Consider the following 26,705-nt stretch of genomic DNA (forward strand, 5'->3'; position numbering starts at 1 on the left):
CGTTGTTACGCGCGTCTTACATCCACTTTATCGCTTCGTTCACCCTTTACTAACTCTGCCCTTTTTTTTTATTTTACGTTTGCTCGAATCATCGCTTGACTCGTACCGCGAAACGTTTCATTAACTTGCTTGTAAAATTCAAACGATCGTTTAATTATTATCGATCATTGTCAATACCGTGATTCACCGTTCCCAATTTATGGTTCGCGAGTTCAAAGGGAATCGTAAAGTGATTTTCGGAAGAGTTGGTCGTTGTAATTAAGTTTTTATTTCCAATCATTTATATAGAATCATTATTTTATTAAATTATGGATCATATTCATATATACGATTCTTTACCTTTAATAGCTTTCTATTTCGGGTCGTAATGAAAAATAATTTGTCAAAGCTTTCTCAATATTTTCCTAAAAGATATTCGATTATAATGAAATCGAGATGAAACTTGAAACTTTGGAAAGGATTCTAGGGACAAGAACGCACAACGCGAGACGAAAGTTGTTCCGAGTAATGAATAAGATCCAACGCACGATGTTGAAGAGAAACAATCTTGAAATTCCAACGACTTCTAATAACCTTAGAAATCTGAGAATGATCAGATTTACGTGGTTAGTTGCCGATATGAAAACGTAATACGATAATATAATACGATAAATACGAAATGTAATATACACACAACCGGTAGCTGTTAGTACTCGGAATTCGCGGTAAATTGCGAAGCGAGCGGTCGAGTCGAGATGGGGCGGAATTGCACAGCGCGTGTTATTCTTCGAATGAATCTCGGCAAGTAATAAAATGACTCGAGGGCATGATGGTCGATCAAGCGGCCGTGCTGATTACTTAGCACGGCCCGTTGTTCACGTTGACATCCGTAATATCGGCAACTCGCGCGGTGGTCGACGCGAAATAATAAACGGAAAAGCGCATTCGATCGATCCATTAGTCCAACCGTGGTACTGTTATTACTCGGTCATTTTCTTAGTGGAACTACTCGGAAGTGTGTCCCGGACACGTGTTCATTCTTGATGGAATGTGTTGCCGATTTTGAAATTATGTAGTAAAAGTAATGATATAATTGTTCGGATTTAATGTGTCTATGTGGAGCATAAAATATCGCTATAAGATTAATAATATCGGGAGATAATATCGGTCATTTCCCAACGATTCAACCTTCTTCCATGATTTCTCTTCTATGATTCGGATAATTGGATTGTGCAAGATTTTAATTGATCGACGGAGGATCGATCGACCCGACTCGAGATCGAGAGTTTAATTTCATTTAGAGGCATCGTTCCATCGAATTGTCGAGAATAGAACACTCGTAATAAATTCCTCCAAGCTTTAGAACATTGTACGGATCGCGAAACAACGTCGCATAAATTAATTAATACGATTTTATTACCGTCGCGATCGTAGACTCTTATACGCGTTAATGCGAACAAATTCGTTCGAATGAATAACATATTACGAAAGAGCGAACGACGAGAAATAGAGACGCTCCATTGACGATCCCTTGTCATTTCCATAATTGGCTTATTCTTGTTAGTTTTCGTCATTTCGAGAGATACGGAGGACGCGTCTCCCGGTATTGATGGATTTCGCATAAAAGAGCAATTATATCGGTTGTACTTCGAGCGTGTGCTGCATATTAAAACGAGGCAGCGATAAAAAAATATCGTCAAGAACGTTTCTTGAATCGTCAATTGAACGCGTATTTACTTTGACTTCGTAGGCAGCCACGCTGTATCCGGTCCGAAATTATTTAAAGCCGATTCTGCGCAAGTATCGAACCGATGCTGTTTATCGAAATTAATGAATTATACGCGGTATATTTTAATAAATACATATTTAACGTGGGCAAACAACGAGTGCACACGATGATCGCCAACCGTATGTATTTCGCTCGGATCTTTCGTACTCGGTTGGAAGATAATAATTAACCCTTGTTTGTTCGATTTTCGCGATGAAACATTGCTGGATATCCAGTTTAGGATAATACATTTTACCGAAGCTGCGCGAAGATGACTCGCGCGAACGATTCGCTGGCGCCAAATTAATGTCCCGTGCTCATCGCGAGAAAGCGAGTTCTCCTTCTCGTGGCGAACGGATTTGTAGGAAGTGGTCGGACAGAACGTTTGCGCATACCTCCTCGACCAGATGATTCACCGGTTGAAAAAAAGGAAATGCTTGGAAGAGACGTTTCACGATTTTATTTATCGGTTACGAGAGGAATTCCCTCGCGTGTTTTTATCGCGTGTCAAAGTTATAGCGATTGAGCGGTTTCGCGAATACGCGACTCATTGTTGGTTGGCAATAAACGACAAGCCTTGGATAATTTTTTTAATAAGATGTAGGGGATATTTAACCGATATTTAACCAATTGCATCAGCTTTGAACAAGTGCAAATTATTCTATCGGTTTTACATAATAGGGTTATAACAAGTGTATAAACGTTTTCATTTATTTTTTTATACGTCTACGCGTTTTGTACATTCTATTTCTATAAATTTACCCATCTACTTCTTAACTGACTAATGACTTCTGCTAAGAATTGTTGACCATTAGATTCGATGAAGCTCGCAAGTGTTCGGTCGTTTAAAAAATTCAAGCTAGATAAACATGCACATACATCTTCGCGCTTCGATCGTTGAAAAAGGCCACGGTAACTTTACATATTATCGAAATACATAATGTTAAGTTTTAACGTAACCATTATATAAAAAAAAAAAAAAAAAATATATGATACTATTTATGAATTACACGAGAAGAGACAAAACTTTTTCACTCTAACACTTTCGACCGTACTGATAAGAAACGCCTGTTTAAGAATCACGCGAGTCAAAAGAAACGCGAAGATCCATAGATCGTCGGCCAACGCGAGGAGACTGGTAACCCAGAAGATTTTCTTAGAAGAACGCGTTTTTTTCTGCCGAGTTGTTGATTTCAATAGCACACTAGAGAAAAGAGTTTCTTTTTTTCTTTTTTTTTTTCTCCCGCGACACCGTCCTACTATAGACAGACTCGATTTGTCGCGGCACTTAGTCTCGCGATGCGCTTGGTCGATCGGTTCGAAATATCGCGATCGATTCGCGACGCGTGAATGCGAGACCTAAAAATGGGAAGCGGAAACAAGGAGGAGAGCAGAATCGCGCGTGGCTTCAGGGCGTCACGCTGTCCACGAATGCAATATCCGCGGCAGCACGCCCGTTGCACCGTTACATCGATATCCGAAGAAAAACCGCTAACGCAATCTCAGGCTAAATTTTACGAGTGTTCGTACAAACTATGCTCGCGGTTCGTTGAACCGGCGATAGAGAAACTGTCAGAATAGTGTCAGTTATTTCGAGACGTTTGTTTCGCGTATGTATCTACCCTCTTCTTATCGTTGCTTCATCGCGAAGACTTTCATATTCGACAAAAGCGAGTAAGAAACCATTGTCGATGAATTATGCTTATAATTCTTGAGAGGAAGAATTTTACGTTTCTTTTCTTACGTTGGTATGCATCGTTTGTTAGAAGCGTTTTACACATAAGTGCGAATAATTAAACCTTAAGAGGATGCACGATCGAAGTGCTAAGAGCATCCCTTAGAAATCTTTTCTTTTCGAAATCTACTATCGTACTATGTTCGATCTTCCATTATATCAGCAAGATTTCGACGTAAAACGTACTCGTAAAACGACGCGCAGTAGGATCTTAAATCATTCCGGTATCATAGAATCTATCAAAGGAGGCAAAATGTAAAATCTCGTAAAGCAAGAGGGGAACAGATGCATTGTTCCAAAGAAATTAAAAAATATATAATTTATCGATTTATCGTTGTTTCATTGAATGAAAAAAATTTAGTTTATACTCGAAACCGGATCTGCATTCTTATTATATAAAGTAGCAAATGTAAAAATACGTTAATATCACGTAACATAAAATTACGTAGAATCACGTTGCACGTGATAACACGTGATCACGGTTAGGAGGCATATTTTTATTTTATCTCGTTAAAATAGCAACAACTTATTATTAACGTGATAGGAATAATTACAACAGAATGCGAAACTTCTAGCAGAAATTCCTTGAATCGACAGGAAAACGTAGAGAAAATCTCACGGCATTTTTCACTCTTTTTCATTCTTATTTCAAAAGACAATCGGAAATTTGTATCTTTTGCTCATTTATCGATATTTTAAAAAATTGTGGAAAAAAAATTGTATTATCCTCTATCCGCTTCGAGGTACCCAATTCTCAAAACACGGCCGAGATTGAAATTTCTTTTGGATACATAACGGATAATGTTTCACAAACTATATATGAAAAATATCTGCTTCAAGGTCCTGGTCGATATTCTTACGCGACTAAAAGTGTCCCGAAAAAGGAGAGCACCCGTGACACAGGGGACTCTTCTTCTTTTTCGATCCATTTCTCGGGGATGCGGCTCTCCGTGTACCGGCTGGTGCATGTGACGGGCCTTGGCGTCGTGCGTGAACACGTGCGTGGTGGCGCGTATGCGTGCACACAGGCGCCGAGGGATGCGTCGACGGACCTCCGCCTCCTTCCTCCTCGGATCCACCACCACCCTACGGACCTATATATTTCCCGGAGGGTCTCCCACTTTCGCCACTATCATTCCTGTCGCGGCTGCGCCAACCCGTGAGCGCGCAAACGTGAGTCCGCTCTCGGCTTTCCTCCTCGGAGTTTCCGCGCTGGATGATCACGCGCGCCAACACCGATTCTCTCTCCTCACGTTTTCTCTCCACGATTTTCCACGAACGGAGGAAACGCGTCGTGCGGTGCATTCGTGTCGAGGTTAGTTAGTGTGCGGTTTCCAAGGAAATTGGTTTCACGGACGAATCGATCGATCGTGAACGCGGGAACGCGGTCCTCGCGTGTCGTTCCATTTAATTCTCTCGATATTTTGTTTTTATTGGGTGTAGAGAGAGAGAAAAAAGAGAGCGAGAGAAAGAGAGAGAGAGAACGAGTATCGATCGCGATCGAGGTTTTTTTCTCTTTCCTTTTTGTTTTCTTTTACCCGCGGGCGGCTCGTGTTTCTTGGGAAATGTGTGCCACGTGTAGTGAGCCCGCGAGTTCACCTGCTACTCCTACTGAATGGGATTAGATGAAGTGCACGACGGTATGTCGAAGTGTTTGTTCAATTTTCCTTTTTTTCATTCTCTCGTGGTTGTTTATGGAAATTTTATCGTGTGGAAACTTGACCGTATTTCATGTCAATTATTATGACATAAAATCGCGAAATTGACGATTATCGTGAATGAAGTTGTTTCTCGATACCTCGAAACTTTATTTACGACGAAGTTTCGAGAAAAAATATTTTATTCTCTTGCCAGAAATCGTGAGATTACCGTACGAAAGTTTTTCATAAGAAAATGACGAGAATAAAAAATGACTTCGTCGAAACGAACGCGTCGATGAATTTACGATGTATTTACGATATTAATTTTTTTAGTTGTTTTTTTAGTCGTAGAATTGCCGCGTTTCAATTGCCGGGCAAGAACGCGAGACGAGGCGCATTTTTCACAGCTGTTCATACAGCGAAACGCGTACGCTGCTATCGTACACAAGAAATCGTGAATAAAGATGCTTCCTTATACAACCGTTCGCCAACTCGTGACTCGATATATCGTCTTGTAAATTACCTTTTCGCGATTTTTATCTTCGTATTCTCTTGTAATTCGGTTTTTTTCTTTCAGTTTTTGAATAAGTTCGACCGATCTCTCGATCGTTTTCCGCATGAAAACGAATATACACAGTTAGAAAATATATCAGCCTATTTCTTTTCTAACTTCGTGACGCGTTACTCCACATACATAATTCATCGTTCTTTTTGTAAACGTTTTCACCGATTCGAACTAATATTTTTTTTCTTTTCCACAAAACAAGGAAAGTCATCGACTATGCGGATCTCGTGTTTTCTCGTTGAACGATCGCGCGATCATTCGCGATTCCACGATCGTTTTCATCGATCGTTTTCGACGTGGGCATCGAGACCTGGAAGTAAAGAAAACACGGGTGTGAGATAGAATTATTGAACGGTTTATCGAGCGCGCGGCAAGAGTTCATTACACAATGAGGGAGAAGGTAAAAGACCGCGGAGTCGTAGGACTTGCAGCGATCAACCTTAACCGGTCGGTCTAAAGGCGTCCCTCGAGTTTCCACGCGGGGTACACACGGTGATTTGTTGCGTGGCGTTTTTCTTACGCTCTATATCATTGAGCCGGTAATGAGGTTTGCCTTTAACGTATTCGCGACGTTTCTCATGCGCAGGATGGCCTGAGCCTCGGAGCAAATCTTCATGGATCGTTCACGAAAATCGAGAAATGATCGGTCGCCGCGGTGTCCCGCAGAAGTTCCGCGGCGCCAAAGATGCGCGCCACGACGCGCCAACATCGCCGTCAAGAATTTCGGGTAAGTGTGAAAACGTGGCGGTATTTTTGTACAAAAATTTCAATCGTTATTTACATTCCGATACACAAACACTCGGGTTGGATCTTGAAGCGAAGCGTCTCGAACCTCTCGATCGTGTGTCGAAAGATACGTGAGAATGTGTTTCGACAAGTCGACGTATTAGATTTCTGAAATATTAGCTTAGATTTTCTCACCGATCGACGATCGTCAATCGTCGCCCGTGAAAAATATATATCCACTGTTTAAAGAACAGTTACTGGCTCGCGTGTAATGTTATTTAACAGGCAACTGCAAATGACCGTTCGTCGAAACGTGCGAATGTTTGGGGCGGTATCGAGGGCCTTCGTTTTGTTTAAAAATTTTACGCGATATCGCCTTGGAAACGTGAAACCGTAAAATATTCCGGATCGAACTCTCGAGTGGAAGAATTTCACTCTCGTACCGGGGACACGGAGCATTATTGTGACCCGATAAAATACGTAATCGAAGTGCTCGATGTCGCGATTAGAAATGGATCGTTGCGACAGCTAAACGATTCCGGTTATCAGCCTTTTCTATACATATATTTTAAAAACTGTCGTCCGAGTATAATATTTATGCTTCCATATCCAAGTTTCGTATTTCCGTTTCACAACCGATCTTGATTAATATTTATTTCTCAATCTCTGGCGTTGTCTCGACTAATAGGAGAGAGAAAATACGAACGGCGTTCACGATCGACGATATTAAAGAAGGAAAAATATATAAAGAGTATCGGCGCAAGTTTTCTCGAGGGCTTCTTTAATAATCCAGAGATCGGTTAAACCGTTTAACCTGGAACGCGATACTCGAGCGAGCAAATAGCATCGAACGCGACGCGAAATTTGTACGCGATTTGTATCGAGAATCTCGTGACCGCGGGCGTTTATTGCGGTTTATTGAAGGAAAATGAAAAAAAAAAAAAAATATACGTGGAATTAAAAAATAAAGAAACGGAGAACAGTCGAAACACGATCGCCTCCTCGATAAGTCGTCTCTCTTGCTCGCGTACCGTACCGTAGGTATATATCGTCAGTTTATTTTAATACAGACACCTCGTAATAATTCTCAATATACATCGTACCGAATGAACGGACATCAATCGTTACCCTCGTTACTTTCGATGCTTCGGGCAGAGGGTCCCTTGTTATCCGCGCAGTCTTCTTTGTACGGCATGCATGCCAATGTCCGCGCATAATTACCGGTTTCGATTACTGATCGGCCATGGCAAGTGGTTGAATTTTCCGCCTGTGTTGGAAAACTTTTACTTTATCGTAACTTTATACGCTTAATTTCGGGGATCTTTATTTTTATCGTCGTCTGTTTTACTTTCCGATCTTTTCCATTATTTGATTATTTCTCTTAATATATTTTTATTTTTTGTTTTTCCCAATCACTCTTATTACGTTACGGTTAGTACGATAGTTGTATTCGTATTCGTTCAATTGTATTAAAATATTTCACGTGCTGATGATTAAGCGGACGTATTAACTCGAATAACGCGATTTCTGAGCGACCGTGGCACGGAATTCCCAGATGTAGATTCTCAAAGCACCGACCGACGTCTGGCAGCGCGCGTAGTCATCACTGAAAAGCGTGAAAGTAACTCATGTATCACTCTCTGTGACACTAATCCCTTGGGTCGTGGGGTGGATTGGTCCCGAAAAAGGGCCAAGGAGGATGGAAAAAAAGCGAGAAGGAAGAAGCAGCGATGCGGACAATAAGCAATCTGTAACGCGTAGGGTAATTATATTGAGTCTAGACGTACGCGTGCGATTATACGCGTCCCTTCCGCGCGTCACATGCGGTATACATTACGTATGGTATGTAGTCGAGTTTGCCAGGGTCTCGCGTGTGTATGCATCTGTCTGTGATAATACGCGGTGACTGAAAAATACGACTCGTCCGACTTGTCGGTCGAGAAAGTTTTTGCTCGCCTTGAAAACTTTTCGTCGCGACGTCCTACTCGTCGATAATTATGCTCGTCTTTCTTTTTTTTATTTTCTTTTATTTTTTCTTTTATTTTCTTTTTTTTTTCCACTCCCCTCTCCGAATCCACTTCGATTCCCGACGATTTTCGCGCAGGCATCGACGACAGCCACCTGCTTTTTTTCCCGTCAACCCTGTCACCTTTCTTTTGAATTACCACGTTTCGAACTCGACAAATTGTTCTTCGTTAAATATCTCGATAATTTACGATCGAATAACGGAGAAATGTTTATAATATCGCCGTGATATAAAGATTCGTAAAATTTCCCTTCAATTTTTCCTTAATTTCCTTCTCCCTTCTCCGTTATGAAACTTCTTTCTTCGGGGTCTAACTTAACGATCGTGAATCTTTGAATTTACGTCTAGCGCATAATATTCGCGAGAGTTCGCGAATGTGTGTCATTATACGATCCCTATGGGCACATAAAACTTGCACCCATGGAGCTTTTTATATCTGGACACGAGCCCATTAAGCGAACCAGAAAGGCCATCAACCGATCTCCGAGGTGCGAACCGCGAAGTCGACTGGAATATCGATTATTTACGTGACGAAGGTTGGGGAGCAGGCATCTTCGGTCGGAAAAATAGGGGATCGCGCGCGAAGAAACTGTGGAATGAATGGACAAACAAATAAAAATGCATTAGTCGGCGAGTGTGTTAAGAATATGAAGGGCAGTTGGCGTTCAGCCCGCGATCTACGTACCTCCCACTTTGATGTTCACCGCGACAACGCAAAACGTTACGATGCCATGGGCTGTCGGGAAAAATGCATTTCTACGTGGCCCTGCCCTCTTCCTTCCTGTTCCCTTATCCCTCTGTCCCTTGGAGCAACGTATACACGAACGTACGCGCCCCCTACGTCCCTGTCACGCCGTTGCTTCGAGTACTTGCTCGCAGAGTACTGTTAATCGGTGTCCAACCAACCGACCGACCGGTTGTTGGTTCGTTCGTTCGTTCTCGATGACGTAGGATGATCGATCATTTGCCAGCCAATGCGTTTCCGTTCGAAATTCGTGGCGACGATACGCGCTGTTGCCTGGTATGTTGCAGTGGATCTCCGTTATCGAATGCCTGGAAGAAATCTAAGGACGTATCGAGCCGTCATCAATGTACGGTTGAACGGATCGATGATTATGCGGTAGTCGTCGCTTGTTAATTAACGTCAGCGAGCGTCCATGATTAGAGTTTTATTGGTCTCTGACGCTGTAGAGGTTGTCGAACGGCGTCGAAAGCGAAAGAAAAGAAAGCGGCAAAGAATCGAAGGCGAAATAGGAACGTAGATGGAATTTCATTTGGTCATTCAGGGGCAATGAAACGCATCTTTGAGAGCGAGGTTATATATCGTTTAATTACGGATCAGCTGTTTCAGGCCGAGCGTGACGGCCGCTCGCGCCTGTGTACGCGCGTGTCCCGATCGATTTATTTCGAGTATATATCGAGAGGTTCGCAACGAAGCGATCCCATCTCGGTACCGAAGATAGAATTGCCGTGGAAGGCAGCAATAAACGCGATCCACTCACGTACAACGAGTACTATTCATAAGTCGGATGGGAGAGCTCTAAGGGCCGTAAGTCCGCGCTCCGAGCGTGTGGCGCCTTCGACCACCTCGTAATTCTCGTCCGGAGACTTTTCTTTTTCACGGAGGCTTACAATTAAGCTCATTATGTACGCACATGTTCGCCGCGTTTCCGCTGATTTGCGCGCGTCACGCGACGCTCTGAATGCACCAGTCGTCGTCTCGTTCAATGTATCTCCGATCCCATTCTGCCGCTTTTTTTTTTTTTTTTTTTTTTATCGAATTCAATTGCTTATTGTCGTTTATCGAATATATAATCCAATTTCACGTGTTTCTTTTTTTTTTCTTTTCTTTTCTTTCTTGGACTTCGTTTATCGAAGCATTCTGCGTAACAATTTCGATAGAGAACATCGAGGGCTAATTGTCACCGTGATACCACTTAGCAATTGATCATCGAGTTTTCGTTAAGTCAATTTCCATGTCGTTATCCGGATCTTATCGAAAGGGTCGCCGTACTCGTTTTCGAGCGTGGTCCGGTATCGATCGAAACGGATGATCGGGAAGAGTCAGTCTTACCTTAACTATAACTTTCTTCTCGATAAGAGAAGAACGCTCGGTTTATTTGGATGGTGCGGGAAAAGATTTTTACCGAGCCGATAATTCTTATATACATGTAATATATGTAAAAAATTTTAAAGCTTCCGTTAAGGAAATGTCAGGGATAGATAGACTCGACAGGGCGAAGAAAACCGTTATGGAACACGTGTGTCCATAATGAACGTTTATGCGTAACTTCCGGAAACGTTAAGAATAACGATTATGTTGTTAAAGTGGTTTTTGCAATGGTGACGATCGTAAAGTATGATTAGTCTCACTATGAAAACTCTCAATTGGATCGTGCTTTAATTTCATTGTTCGAATTTCTTCGATCGTGGTACGCTGTCGGTCTTTACGAGCGGTCAGAGGTGTGATGGCGCGAAATGAAAATGAAATCGAAGAACGAGGCAAACCGACAACGTCTATAAGCGAGCATACGAGCCGTAAAACCACCAAGATCGTAAAATCATCAAACAATAGATTACACGGCAGTTATGAAGCGGTTGGCAAACAATTTCAACCGTTACCCACTTTTCTTTGACGATTCGTGAAAAATCGAATCTATACGGTTTCCCAGCTTATATAATAGCCTTACGCGCGCCATTGTTTAAAGAAATTTCTTTATAAAGACTTCGGTTCCATTTCCAAAACCTTTCACTACTTCTCTTATGCGTGAATTTTATAACTTGGAATTTTATAACTTGAAGGAATGAAAAGACCTGTTCGAAATTAATCTTAGAAACGGCGATCGTCGATTCACGCGAGCGGTTTCTGCTTTTCTGCCACTAACAACTGCGTTATGCTTAACTGTGGTAGCGGATTGTGCGAGTAGCTGCGAGTCATTGACTCCTGTTTACATCGATTTACTCTAACGACGATACTTTTGTCGATTCGCGTATGCAACGAATGCCTAGGATCGAGATGGAAATACGATTCCGATTATCTGGCAATAACATCTACGCTCTTCGATTTATTTTTTCAAATACGTGACAAATTCGTCCGCGGTGCTTTTATCCTATCTATCGCGCGTGCCTCCCGCGATTCCATTCTTGAATGCCGAAGAAGAAACCTTTCCTTGAAAGGAGGAAGACTTTTCGATTCATCTTGTGCACATACATACGTAGATGAAAAGAAAACACCTCGTCCATTCTCGATTCGCGATCGTCGCAATTGCCTCTGACATTCGAGATTCCTTTAAAAAGAAATACGCATTTCGAGAAATGTTTGCATCTCTGGTTGACAAATCGTTCGTCAAACTGTTGGATTTTTATATAGAATAGCGATTCATTCGATCATCGGACGAAGAGTAGTAGAATGTTTTTTATTCGCTACGTTGCGTGATCGATTAAATCCGGCTCTCCCTTTAAAAATAGAAAGAAAAAAAAACGCGAGGGTAATGACAGCAATATCGGGTTAATCGTAAGTCTCTATTAAGAAACAGTGATCCGTAACGTTTACAGAGGGTGGGGCGGTCTCTAATGCCGTTACTTAAAATATCTCTGACGATCTGGCACGTGTTACAAATAACGTTGTAATTTATCGCAACGCAAACAGCGTTACGACCTTCACACAACCTCGAGTGCAAACAGATTTTTCCCAATTTTTGTATATACAGTGGAATTATCGTATTTCCTCATCGAATTGCTCGATAAAAGCGAAACAAAGATGCGTCAATCACGGTATAAGACGAGCTAAAGTAAACTTCCGTCAAGATCCATCGATCTCTTGGCACGATCGAACTTGAAACGATTGGAAAACGAGAGAAGCGTAGAGTCTAGAGGAGAGACCTCCTCTCCGTATCGACAGATATCGAAGAAGGAGGGTGGCGAACGCGGGGGGCGGAACGAGAATCGGTGACGTTGATTCGCATCGAGTCCCGCTGCGAGGACCTTGACAGTTTAGAGACACAGTGACAGCCATGGACGCCTGACACCGCACCGCAACCCCGAGTCAACGATACGTATTCTATCAACGTCCGTGGAGCGCGATAACCTCGGCAACTGCATGCTGAATGAGCCGTACGAGAAACGACGGATCGTTGCCGTCTTCGTTCGTCGTCGATTTGGTCCCTTTTCCGCAACAATGGCCTTTATGCGCGCGGGACGGATGCTATTCTAACGCGGCACAAGACGAGAAAGGGAGAGAAGAACGACGGGTGATCCACGTCGGCATGGACAAAGCTCTTCCCTTCTCCGTATAGGAACCGAGCCCGGACAGCGAAGATTTAAATTGATTTCGAGATAAGTGCGTGGAATTAAAGATGCATTCGGACGATCATCCGCGCGCGGTCAACCCCAACGTTCCTCCGCTATATACTTGTCCTCCACTTTGCGTACGATAACCGGCTCTCGGCAATCGCGTCGCCTGCTTTCGTTCTCCTCTCTTTCTAGTTCTCTTTCTCGAGGGAATCCCTCGGTATCGGGACCTCTCGAGGGTATATCTGTCGTTGTTGAAGAATTAAGAGGATAAACTCGTAGTTTCCTGGTTTCGAAGGCAGAGAAACGAGTGATTAAGGGCTGGAGGAAGCTCGAGCACGAATCGCGTATAAATAACGAGCGACGAAAAGGGGAATGGCGGCGATGTATGGTCGTCGTTCCCATCGACGACCGTTTGTTTGATGGAAGGCCTGTCGTCGCCGTACGCGATCGGTCCCGAACCGGAGGGAAGTTGGCTGTGAGCGTGTAAGCACTCTGCCGTGCGCGTTTCAATCGGCTAGAAACGAAGAAGTGGTTTCTCGATCGCTCGTGATTCCACGCTTAAGTAAACCCGTTAACGCCTATTCTTCGTGTTCTAGTATCTACGATGCGTTCTTCGAGTGCGAACGAATCGCTCGAAAATGGATAAATCGATGCTCTTAACTTTCTGATAATATCTCTCGGTCTCTTAAGATCCATTTCATCGTTTATTATATGTTTTGTTTAGACGCATTACAACTAGCGCGTGATTTACTTTTTCATCTTTCGAGATAGGGAACTTTCGATCAGCGAAGTGAAAGAAAATTTTAAAAGTAAATATGAATTTATCGAAAGGATTTACAAGTTGGGAACCATTAGCGATTAGTAAACGATGCTAATGTCGTGTTAATGAACGAATCGATAATAATAATATGCATGCGTTATATTTAACCGTGCAACAAGCTCGAGCGGTGTACATAAATTTTTAACGCTTAAAAACTCGCGCACGACGCCAACTAGAACAACGTTCTCTATTGTGTTATATGTATCTTAGACCGTCTCGAGAAGATAATCTTGGAAAAAATAGGCTACACGATCTTTTATCAGTCTTCCGCGACGCCACGACGAATTTTCTCGATGGTGAGGTTAGCGATAACGCATCACCTTTGTGTGAGTGTATGTTTAATATGCATCTACGAAGGATCGCGAGACACGACGCATTGTAATTGGTTATTATTCGCGATACGTTGATATCGACACATCGTAGCTTCGCGGTTTCATTGACGAGAGTTCAAGAATGGCGGCGACAGGGTGGAAAGTAGTCATCAGTGCGTATGATGTACTCGGAATTATTTGCATTATTTTGCAATACGATGTTTATACGATATGTCAATACGATATTGAAACTTGTCTAATTGTTAAGCAATTTACAATAAATATGCGTATCGACGTCGATAAATCATAGCAAAGGTTATATCTGAAAGAACATATGCTTGTAATCTAGCTTTTTTCTTTTAAATCTACGATTAATCTTCCAACACAGGCGATGAAGGCAGATTTATTTATAATAGTGTCTTAACAAGATTCTCAATTTAGATTTTATTTTTGAGAAAAAAGCAAGATCGCGTTAATCCAATCAATCCTAAGGAGGATCCGTAATAACACATAACCGTGCATTATGGAAACGAACGGTTATAAATCAATCGGCGAAGACAAATCAGTCGTGTTCCATATTAGATAGAAAAAAGGATAGTAGTCCGTCATCAGCGAGATACTGTGCATGTACCGTACATGCACGGGACGCATACTGGATATATCAGATAAGAACGTTCGCGAGGTCTCGTAACTCCTTGGTCCGAGTAGGAGGCGTATGGTTCGAAAGCGGCATTAAACGGTCCTTTCTCGTTTATTTTTCAGTGAGCGCGAGATAGCGTGGTTTGACGTGAACCACCGCTACCGCCAGCGGTGCCATCTCATGTCTTACCCATTCGCGTACGAGAAACCTATAATTATTCTTTCGAACGAGATCGTGGGCGAGTTTGTGCCGTGCATGCTCTCGCGACCGTAATTTAGACTTCTCATTCGATCTTCTCTTTTCGCTTGTCAGCTCCAGATCTTTTACGATTTCATTCGAATCTTTGTCTAATCGTTCGTTTTTTCTTTTTTTTTTGAAACGCGTTAAATGCATACTATACCAATTTTAGGGAAGAGATTCGAATAGTCGCGAAATTATGATATGAAAGTTGCGGTGTTAAACATTGGAATAGGAATATTCTTCGATCGATACGCTGCGAATCATCGAGTCGGTATTTTCTCGTATTTATTGTCAGGCTTCGAATAATAGAAATATTTTGGTCTATGATTTCTGCCGTTTCTACGCGATGCATGGCTTGGGATATCGTGATATCGACAAGATATCAAAAGCCGTTTTCCCACGGGCGACGTTGCTCGGAGAGCACCGGGGATTATCGAGCTGCGATGATTATACATCATACGCACCACTGTTATTATACGGAACGTAGAAACAGAACCGTTAATTAGCCGGTACACGCTCCGCTGACACAATCGATCGAGCCATATTAATTGAAATCGACTTGAACTTGCTCGGCTGGAACTTTCGGCGTGAAAGTAATACGAGCAAAACTATTCGAATCAATCCGTTTCAATCAGAAATTAATTAACGATCGATAAGATTGATTTACATTTCAAATTTAAGCAACTTTTTTCTATTCGAGTTTTCAACGAAACGATATCGTAGATTCATATACACAAGATACAAAAATATCGAATAAAAATTCTCGAAGAATGTGTAAAATTAGGTATCGTTTTTTAGATGCTTTAATACGAAATATCACTTATGTATCACGGTTCAAGTTACAAGATAATGAACGAAATTTTTAAAAATTAAAAAAAGAGGTCGAACATTCATCGAATAAAAACCTATTCACTCTATACGATCGAGAAAATTTTTTAAAAAAAGACAGTTTTTCGATTTATATACAATTATACACAAGCGGATATATAACTATTCGGTCATCACGATCAAGTTTCGTGGATAGAATCACCAATGAGCATCGTTGCGGGAACGCACCGTTAAAGCATCATCGATTCCTTGTTATTACTGCTGCCTGAAAATAGACTTTACCGGAAACTACGTACCGCTATACTCCTCGCCATCTGAATCGTCGGTGTCTCGCGGAACATCGAAAGCATCGAGATGCGTCCCGCCTGTTAATGTTTTCGCCGTTGTATCTTGCCGACTTCCCGTCTCGGAAGTTCTTTCGTCATTGGGACACGAAGTTAACTGGAAGTTCCATCGCGTTTTAATCACCGGCTCTCTCTCTCTCTGTTTCAACGGGGAACGTGAACCGTTATCGTTTCGAGGCATAGAAAACGACTTTAAGCCAGCTTTCGTGGTCGACGACGTGGTCAACTCGAGAATAGAGAGGAGGGAGAGAGCGGCAATTTCGCGGGAATCAGAGGTGGAAGCTGACAGGCAAGTTTCCGCGTTTTCAGGATTAGCAAACAAACAAGTGTTAACGCTGATTCGTACCATCGTGTTTACACGCATCGCGTCGTCATCTCCTTTTTATACCGTAGACATAGTTTTAACGCGATTACATCGCACGTACGTAAGTTCGCTTACAATTACGAGGCTCGCGTACACACCCTATGCACATATTTGCACGCGGATCTACGTGCAAATATACGGGCGCGCGTGCATGCGCGATTTCGACGCCGGCGTTTGTGCGTGCCGCGTCGCGACAGGGATGTTCTTGAGCGCGGGTAAATGTTTATCTTCGTGTCGATGCATATTAATAATAGCTGATTTTTTTTCATTCCTCCCTTTTGTATCTCTTGAAATTGGGGGAAAATAGGGTAATGTCGATCAATTAAATATATATATGTTTTTCAAATGTTGCTTTATCCATTTCATCAATTCGTATGTTCAATTAATTAGTAGATTTTTCGATCACATCGTTTTATGCGAATGAAAATATATCGACGTGTGGAAGAAACATACTTTTTTTTATCTTTTTTTTTTATAAATAATGTAATAGATAAAAAAGTATTCTAATTTTTGTTTATAATCTGGTACAACGTAATTAGACAATTTTCCTTAAATGTGTTACTCGGCTCTTCTTTATTTTGGAATTCTTCTTCGTTCGTAGATCAGATCGTTCGCGATTCAAAGAGGCAATGTTCGTCCTATAATTAGGCGGTGAGGCTTTCGAGTGCAAACCGCGTCTTATAGAAATATTGTTCTCACGACTTGCCAACACTGGTGCGTCTTCATCGGGATCCAAACCATGACATCAGTGACCAACAAACAAGCACTGAATCTTAATTCGACGAGGATTTATACCTGGATCGATAATGCTTAGAAAAAACAAGCTTGCATTTGGAAGAGGCCAGTCATCGAAAATCAACGTGTCGGATTATTATATAGTTAGAATCCATTTTCGGGGATCAAGGATGATGACTGTGCAGAAACGCGGAGTATATTTACGACTATTCTTTCACGTACACGAAGAGAAATAAAAATTAAGAGGAAGAGGGTTCGACGATACACGTGGGGTTATTTTTTTTTTGCTTTTGCATCGGATATAAGGTCGGTGACCTGTTAAGTTTTCGTTTTACGAGACTTTGAAACGATTATAACGACAAATAACGAGGTCATGGTTCTTCGCGTCGTGGAACATACGAGTTGTTACTAATATTCGTTGACAAACGTTTCCTCCGACTAATTGCGTCGACTCGACGTCGAGAATGAGTCCGGGATTGAAGAATCCTAGAACTGATCATTCCCGTTTTCCCCTTTCCACCATCAGCATGGCGAGATTTACGACGGTCATGGTCCGACCGCGAGTGTAATAAAGCGCGTAGTTGAGAATGGAACGCGTGGCACGCGTGGAAAGAATTGCTTGTATTCCTCTGTAAAATTTTCAGCGATGAATTCATTTTAATTGCGAGGACGCGCCGCCTCCTACTCGTTCTTCGCAGCTCACCGATGTTTGTTTAACCCCGTTGAGCGTATTACGCGTATACTGGAAATTTCAGCCACCATATGAACGCGGATCGTGCAGAGAGAAATTTCGAGAAACATTGGAACTAATCTAGGCGGATTTCCACGGAAAATAGAACTATTTTCGCTCGTTGGAGGGAACAAAACTTTTTCATCGAGCGTAAGAATCGTAAGAAGATCATGGAAACCGAGCTACAGCTTTCGGCTGATTCAGCGTTCTTGATTCCGCAAAGATCCCGAGTAAATTTCAACGAAAGAATCGTTTCCATGGAGCGATTTTTCCCCGAAATTCGTTATTCTCTCGTTCGAGCTTACCGCAACCCCTTCACACCCAAGCAAACTCGCGACACCGGTCGTAAACTAACGAGCAGAAAATCCGCAAAAACGAACGAACAATTCGAGCTGATAGCATTTCCAAGATCGATACTCGAGAGGTATGCGGTAACCACGATTGAGAAAGAAGATGCCCTATTCTATTTCCATTTCTATTTCGTGGCGCTGTGTACGTACGCGTGCAATTGCAGAAATAAGCTGTAGATCAGAGGGTTCAGAACGCTGGGTCTTTCCCATTTAGACGGTGAGAGATGCATTAGAGATCGGAGCTGATGCATTCGCGTCGATATCGAACACGCACGATTCCTAGATTCGTTATTACCCGTATCTCTTTATTTTCACCGGGAATTTCGCTTTTTTTTCTCTCTTTCCCGCGCCATTTTCCATTTCATCGCGTATATTTTCTTTATAGTAGTATCAAGATATATGGGGTGAACAACATCTACTATTCTATCGATGCTATTATATCGAGTATTTACGAGCCGAGCGTAACCGGATATTTGATTCTACGAAATAACGGCGCGAAATTGGAAAAAAATTCCTCTTTTTTTCTTTTGTTCATTCGATGCGTGGGAAAATAGAAAATGTTAGAAATAGTTTCCCGAAACGTTAACGGTAGAAATATTGAGTCGATAGAAACGTAATCTCGATTTTTGCGAATAGAAATACTCGTACGTCAAGCTTTAAAAAATCGTATCGCTATTGTGTATCATATCAAAGGCCCGGAGAATACTATCCATATAAGGTGAATTTATCATAAACAAATGATATAATAAATGCACGATGCACGATACATTTGAAACTGTTCATCCTCGGATCAGAGTTTGAAAATCTCGACATAACTTTGCCACAGACTCGTTAATTGACTGGCAAATCTCTCGAAATACGTTTCGATGCCTCCCTGTACATCGGTGCACGCGCTTTGCCAATGTCGTTTTATTTCAAAGCTATGCAAACAAAGGCTGGTAAGAGGGTATACGATCGATATACGATAAAAGCTTTTGCGCAACCGTAATCGCATCTGTAATTCTATATCATTTATATGGTTGGTATGGCCGTGCCGGACTAGGCATTGTATTCGTATGTCTCTTTTGTCTTTGGCGAAATTTTTCACTTGCGCGAGCGAGACCGATCCCGGCCAGAGCCGAGCGTGTGTGGCAGAAAACGCGAAAACGAGTGCGCGAGGGGTCGAGAGATCGAAATCGACGAAAGGGCGAGAGATAGCGTCGCTTCCGCCGTTCTCGAGCCAGAAACAACAACGATGGTATACGTGAGCTATCCGACATACGTGCTCGCCGTTCGTTAAATGAGCGAAACGCGCTTGTTCGACCAAAACAATGGTCTTGTACGATGGCTACGTGTATTGTGTGCGAGCGCATCAAAGGGCCACGCGAGGCATAGCAAAAGGGTTCGAACACCAAGGTAAAAGTCGATTGGAAGTCACGCCGCTCTGTCCTCCGGTATCCATGCCATTAACAATCGTATCCGGTCGTGGCTAATTATTTCCTGCTGCGAACGAAGAATCGAGCTTTCTCGCAGTCTCTTAATCGGTTTGTTTCGACGATCGTCGCTCTTTTCGAACGATCGACCGGCCGGCGGACGACTTATCGGACGACCTTCGATTCGACGATTTTAAACGCGTACAGAAACGCGTGGCGAGAATTTTAATGATCCGAGAGGGAGGAGTTGAGAGGCGACAGATAGGAATGTAGAATTTGGAGGGAAAGTTTCCTTCTCTTTCGTTTCTATACGATTATGTACGATTCCAAGAAACATGCTCTTTTGCTCTCCCTCTAAAGGGTTCGTTTGTAGGAAAAGTGAATCAAACAAAACGGTGAGAACGTTTGCACAGGTGGACACATCTCTCGTTTCTTTCTTTCTTTCTTTCTTTTTCTTTTTCTTTTCTTTTTTGAGATAAAAAAACCCTTTCCTCGCAACGATATTACCCCGACGTCTTGGTTTCCCAAAAAATTATCGGGCTTATCGCGAGCAACAGGTTAACAGGTTCGGTCGGAGATTGTAGGTAGTGTGACATTAAAATGTTCACACTTTCAAGTCTGGTTCTCAGCGGCAACGCGCATTCTGCACGGCTGCCCTTTCCGGCACCACTATCTTGGATCGGCGCCTTTGTACGTGACATTCTCGACGCGTGTACCGGCCAAGGAGGCGAGATTCCCGTCCACGGAGACGAAAGGTAGAAATTTACGGTCATTAAACGGCGTTCAAACGGTCTCTCTCTCAAGTGGCCTCTCGACACGGCCTCGCGTTTGCCCCGCGTGTGTCCGTCTTCCACGGATCAAATGCAAACGTAATTGCTATTAAAGCGTTTATTCGTATTACAACTTCCATATGCTGCTGCATCCCATACGATGCGATTATCCTATGTGTGTATGCGTGTGTGTTTCGAGGTCGAGAGAGAAAAACTTCCTTCCCCGTTCCTTCCAAGTCGTACGTGGGAATTAAATCTGTTCGAAAATGTTGGAAGTCGAAGGTCTGATCGTGGGTGCACGATTCTCCTCGCAATTCCGATCTTTCCGGTATCAAAGGTTCGCGTTTACTACTCGATTTCGATTCGCGAAGGAGCGATAAGGAAGGGAGGCAGGGATCAGAAGCGATAAATCGAGTTTAAAAGCTGTTTCGAGTGCGCCTCTTGTGCGCCAAGGATCTAGTTTAAGAAGAAAATTACGAAGAGACGATCCATCTCATCGGGTCATTCGCGGCGAATTTATGTCCAGGTTACTTGTCCTCGGAATTAGATAACGGGCCACCGAGGTGGTGACTTCCTTATCGTATTATTTACGACACTTCCAGCTGTTCGAGGAGAGAAAAAAAAGACATTCCAGATGGGATCGGTGGACACGGTTATACATGGAATGCTATTCCCAATGATGGCGCCTGCCCTGTTCGTTGCCCTCTTCCTTCGATTTAATCGATTTAATGGCCGATGACAGCGGACGATGAAATCGTGCTTTCGTTTCGGCAGCGTTAACGAGTAATTAGTTTAGGTTTCCGATAACGAGCAAACCAACAGACTTCCCGAAGTAGATAAAATTAGAACTCGAGTTGCCCTCGAGTTTCCAAAGAAAATTCTATTTCACGATCGCGAAAAAGATACTGTCGCTACGATTTCGGGGAAGAAGAAAAACGTACACTCCCTCGTTTGCATTGGAAAAAAAATTCTCCATCCCCTTGTGTTTCTTATTCGTTTACATCTACGCTCACCTTTTTGCCGCGCTCGTTTACGACCAGCTTCAACCAAGCGAGAACCGGGTGAATTCGCCTTTTCGTTTATCGTTCCTAAAAATCTCTAGATCACGATTTTTCTTCGAAACTTGGAGCACTGGCTTGAAAGGGGGACTTTTCGAGACGGTGCAATACCGGGCATAAAGGCGGCGTTTATACCCAGCGGTGTAAATAATAGCCACGGTGGAAAAAGCACGACTCTCTCTCTCGTAGCTGGTACAACTTCCCTCTCGCGGTTAAATCGAAAGATCGCGATTTGCGGCCAGGTACTTTGACCCGAGAAAGGGTGCACGAGGGAGTTGGAAACACTCGCTGCGGAAAATCGGTTCGTTTTGCCGCAGATTGCGCGGAGTTGGAGCGCGCTGCTGGAAAAGGCAATCGGGTAATCGTTCCGGCCGAGCCTGAACGCGCAACATCGTAGATGCATTTACCTGTTGGTTATTTTTGCGCCAACTTGCGCGAATTAGAGAACGTTACGCGTTAATGGCACACATATATGCACGTACATAAGAATCGCGAATGGTAGGTTTCCGAAGGGTCGGTAAAAATAGATCACGAGGCAAGTGGAATTCGATGTCCGATACCCTTGGCAAGGGAATGCACGACGGGGCGGTTAAACGGGAGGACGGAATTTGCTTTTATCGGGAGTAAAAGTTTAGAGGCTAGTTAACGCCCCCTCGTCGATCGTGAGCTACCAACAGGAAATTAATTGATTTAAGTGGTTGTTGGAGAGCCCGTCGAACGCTCGAATATACTCGAACCGATACTTAACCCGGATTCCACGGCTATCGATGGATATCCACGTGAAACGCGAAAGTAATTTCTTCATCCGCGTCGCACGCAACCGGTGTTCCTCCCCCGATCGCGGCGAACCGTGCGCTTATCGAGTACGCTTATCTCGAAATTGTTGATTCTCCAACCTGGATCTCCTTTAATTGCCGATCTTTCAAACTCGAGTGTACGAGAAATAAAGCAAAATTACTTCGATTTTCCAAGATCGAGCGTCTTTAACCCGTTTCTTCGAACGCGAACGTTGCTCTATTTTGCCTCTACGTTCATGAACTTTATGGACGACGTTTAAACGTTTCACGTTTCGACATTTAACATTTCATTCCGCCAAGTCGCGATGCCAACGACCTTCTATCAATAGGGGTGGTAAGAGTTTTGCGGCGCCTAACTCTCGGAGTGTTTCCCATAGGTCAGTGAAATGTCGCGACCAGAGCCCGATCCGAAAGCGGCCGATCTCGGGGCTAAATGATCCCCGGACGATGGTTGGCGGGGCGGTGGGGATCGAAGAAATAAGAGCGACACGACTTTAACGGCGATTCCTGTGGTGGCCTTAAAGGCAGCGGCCGCGTTTCACGGAGGCGAACCCGTCTCGTAACTCGCACGCTCGTATATTATAATATAGCCGGTCGTAGAATCGAGGATCTCGAAGACGGCCCCGGAGCCAAGGACCGGTTCTTAATAATTAACATATGCAACGTTAATTTTACAGAATTATAATTTCACGTCACTCGGTGGCGGCAGGAGAAACCCGATGGGCGAAACGTGTACCACGCGTTTATACAGCTAGAACGAGGAAAAAGGGAAGAAGGACACCGAGTGTGCGATTGACGAAGCCGAGAGAGAGAAGGTCAGGATGTGGAATCGTGCGCGCAGCACGTCCTGTCTTTCAGCTACCGGCTTCCTTTCGAAGATCCGTGCGCAAGAAGAAGAGAAAAGGGAAAAGGAGAGGGGGAAAAGATGGAAAAGAGCCTTTTTTTTTTTTGCGTTTCGGTAGCAAGGTGAATTAAAGGGGTCGGTAGGGAAGCTCGTTATAATTTTTCCTAGCCAAGATTGAGATAATTTCCCGACTCCGGTTTTATTACGATATACGAACGATTCTAATTGTCGGTCATTAACCATTTAATAACTATTGTACGTGCGCTACGTATTAAGGTTTCGACGTGTCCGGTGGTCTCTGTCACGATCTCTCTGTGAGTGTAATCGCTAGAACGATTAAATCGTGTAACGAAACATCGACTTAATTTCGCTGTAGAGATGTAATTTCACTGCCGGTCGAGGAAACTGACACACAATCGTTTAAAAGAACGAAGACGGTCATTTTTCTTCTTCCTCTTTTTCTTTCATATCTTTCTCTCCATTTCCCTCTTTTATCCCAGATCTTTTTCAACGTTCTCTCTCTTTCTCTCTCTCTCGAATATATTTCTTCTACGGGATAACTCGAAGAGTCAAAGAACGAAGGTTTCAAAAGCGGCATGACGACATAGCAAACGCAGAAATGACGTTTCACGGCGTTACGATAATCACGACAAAGTGGATTAGATCACAAACGATGGTTGATGGTTTAAAAAGCACCTCGTTGAAAGATACCGATCGTTTCCATCGTAATTGACCTTACGTCGATCAAATCTTTCTAAAACTACGCGATTTACGTTTTTCTTAGCATCGAATAGAATTCAATTTAAGAGGAATATAGTAGTATATACTTTTTCTACGAACCTCATTAGATTGTAATTTCACGGTTCATTACGACATACATCGATCTATTCGAGAGAGTGTAAATAGGAGGAAAAATATGTTTTTGAAGGATGAACAAAAAATAGGCGGAAAAGCGATGTTTATGGAACAAGGAGAATAAGTAGAGAAGAGTTATGTATTAACAAACTGGTTGCGTGCGGTATACCTATGATGAAGATGGTTCATCTACATACTACGTGTCTTGTTAACTGCACGCACGACTGGCCATATGTGTGTGGCTCTTGCGTTCGCGTGAAACCTAATATACCGAAAACGAGTTAAACGGATGGATAGAAAGAGAGAGACGAGAGTATAAAGATGCACAGGTGGAACCAGAATAAGGAAAGTCCCGAAAAATGGATAAAAGATACGCCGAAGAGAGCTTGGAAGCTGCATTCTTTAATACTCGACCACACGTGCTTTGAGTTAGGTCTGGGTTGGTGTTCCCGAGAGGGAATCTCTCTCTTTTTTCGTTCTTTCGTTTCGAGATTAATGCTTGACGCATTGAAATGTTTCCAATTTGTCATCCGTGTTTACTCGTCGACACTGTTCTCCAGTTTTAACGAACGTAGCGCGACTTAATTTGGAACAGTTTCGAGTCTCACCTGGTTCGAGAAGGTGATTACATAATGTATTCGTTCTCGTTTCGTAATACACTGGAGGAATTATACGAAAGGAACTCTCTCGTAGCTTCTGTCGTTAATTAATCGAAATGTAGGTTCCACAGTATCGAATTCGCGAATCAAAAGAGCGGAATATAGGTTAACGAAGCGGAGGATATTTAAGATTGCGAAGCTGATGACTCGAGGTCGAGTGATGAAGCGCGATTGCACCTGGTCGGTCCATTGGTGCACGCGTCCTCAGGTGAGAATGTCGATGTGTTGTCGTGCCTTTCTTTATTCGTCTCACGTACCATCCTCCCACACTTCTAATAATAACGCTACCAAGAGGCGCGTGTATTTATAGGCATGTCACATTGTCGTACATGCCGCTTAAAAAAGCACAATACATAAACGAGTTCTAAGGTTCATCATTCGGATTAATCGTTCAGTTTCGTAAATTTTTTTGTAGATTATCGATTTTATTCTAATCCATCGATTCCTATCGGTTAGTTGAGATTAACACAGACATTTTTATTTTCAATTGATTATGCAGGAAAATTTTATTCGTTTATTTATCTTGTTATAATTATATAATTATAACGTAACAAATAGAAATGATTCATAATCTATTACAGCGGATACTAAAAAAAAAATATTCATCGTGTGATTCATCGTATAATTATATATTTATATGTGTATACAAATATTTAGATCTCGGGATCATTCATCGAGCAATCTTGTTTCCAGTTCTCATCTTTGGTCTTTTAATAAATCTAAAAATATAAACCGATCAAGAGGATGAACAAGTAATTAATTCTCGATGCAAGCGGATCGATGCAATGGATACAAGTCGAATTTATTGCGCGGGATTGTTAGCTCGTTAACGTTAATCAGCTCCCGTTAGCGATTTATTAATATTAAGAGTTATCGAATTAAGATTCCACCGCGACGGGGGCAGTCATGCATAGATCATCCGATTAGACTCGACAATGAAGCGAGTATTACAAAGGGCCATCCAAGGTGCTCTTATATTTCATTCCTTCTCGACATTCAACTCGTGGCTGATTAACGCTGCGTAAAAAATTCGGATGAATCGATAACGATCGATGGAACGCGAAAGTTCGTGACTGGCGAACGATTATGCATCCTGTTACGTCGTCGGTTCGCGGATCCGAATATCGACGTATTCGATCGACCCGCCAACAATCCACTTCGAACTTTATTTTGCTGAAAATCATCGGTGAAAATCTATCGAGTTTGCCTTGGAAAAGACGAGTTTACGAAGGACGAAATAAAAATCGAGAAATATCGGATTCGTCCCTCGAGATTTAAACGAAGATGTCCAAAGATTGCTTTATAACGGCGTTAATTAAATTGACACGATAATTACGTGTATACGTTCCTTTTCGCGTACAATTAAGTTGAACGATACGAGAAACGTGACACGAATCTCTTTCGCGTTTACATCTTCTCTTTATGGAGCCCGCGTTCGAACGATGTCGTAAAAAGGAAATAGCATCGATCGATAACCATCGAATAGTAAGGAACGCTTTCACTCTATTTCCTTTTTTATGGCCTTGCACCTTAGGATACGAAATTAATAGGCTGGCGATCTATTTGCATTCGTACACGATAGCTACAAGAGCTACAAGAACGGCGGATACACCATGCTAATTAAACAAAATTTTTCGAAACCGGTAGCATGCGTTGAATTTAATTACTTTTATCGGAAAACAACATTATCGTTCAACGTTTCAATTTTAATATCTTTAATCTGATAAATAAAATATTTTTTTTATGAAATCCCGAGAATTTCATTGATATACTGATTCAAAAATTTTTTTTATCAAAGATTATACATCGTGATACAAATCGATTTTATTATTATTCGGTCGTTTGTAAAAAAGGTAAGATGAGAAAATTAAAATTGTACGAATTTGTTTCTAATTTTTTAAATTTCGTGTACAAAAAATAAAATTATATCAAACAGGAAGCAATTCCTTTTCACTATTAAAAGTCACGAATAAAAAAAAAATTTTTTTTCTTGCTTCATTCATTGAATATATTTCGTTTCATTATTCACCCGTGAATTCGCCGAAGCAAAGTGTTGTTATTTGCGCGATGCTCTTTTTTTTTTTATTTTTTTTTTTTTTTTATTTTTAAACTGGTTGTCGCCAAGACGAGGATAATTAAGCAGAGCAGTTTTGGAACGTTGCTCTTTCGTTTAATCAACGAAGTCGATTTACGGAGACCGCCAGGGTCGTCGTCGA

General features: G+C 42.4%; 1 protein-coding gene across 4 annotated transcripts in view; it reads left to right on the forward strand.

The window, feature by feature from the left end:
- The first annotated feature begins 4,601 nt into the window (after positions 1–4,601).
- The window catches only part of LOC408579 (thrombospondin type-1 domain-containing protein 4), a 41,230-nt gene continuing 19,126 nt past the window's right edge, over positions 4,602–26,705 (forward strand). For 3 of the 4 annotated variants that reach the window (XM_016917185.2, XM_016917179.2, XM_016917183.2), the window contains exons 1-3: positions 4,602–5,122; positions 6,274–6,414; positions 22,809–22,946. In XM_016917185.2, coding sequence (XP_016772674.1) covers positions 6,302–6,414; positions 22,809–22,946 — 251 coding nt within the window. In that variant the 5' untranslated portion in view covers positions 4,602–5,122; positions 6,274–6,301. The remainder of the gene's footprint in view (positions 5,123–6,273; positions 6,415–22,808; positions 22,947–26,705) is intronic. The other variant, XM_392121.5, reaches the window with a different exon arrangement.

Source organism: Apis mellifera, linkage group LG1 (genome assembly GCF_003254395.2).
Source record: "Apis mellifera strain DH4 linkage group LG1, Amel_HAv3.1, whole genome shotgun sequence".
NCBI lineage: Eukaryota > Metazoa > Arthropoda > Insecta > Hymenoptera > Apidae > Apis > Apis mellifera.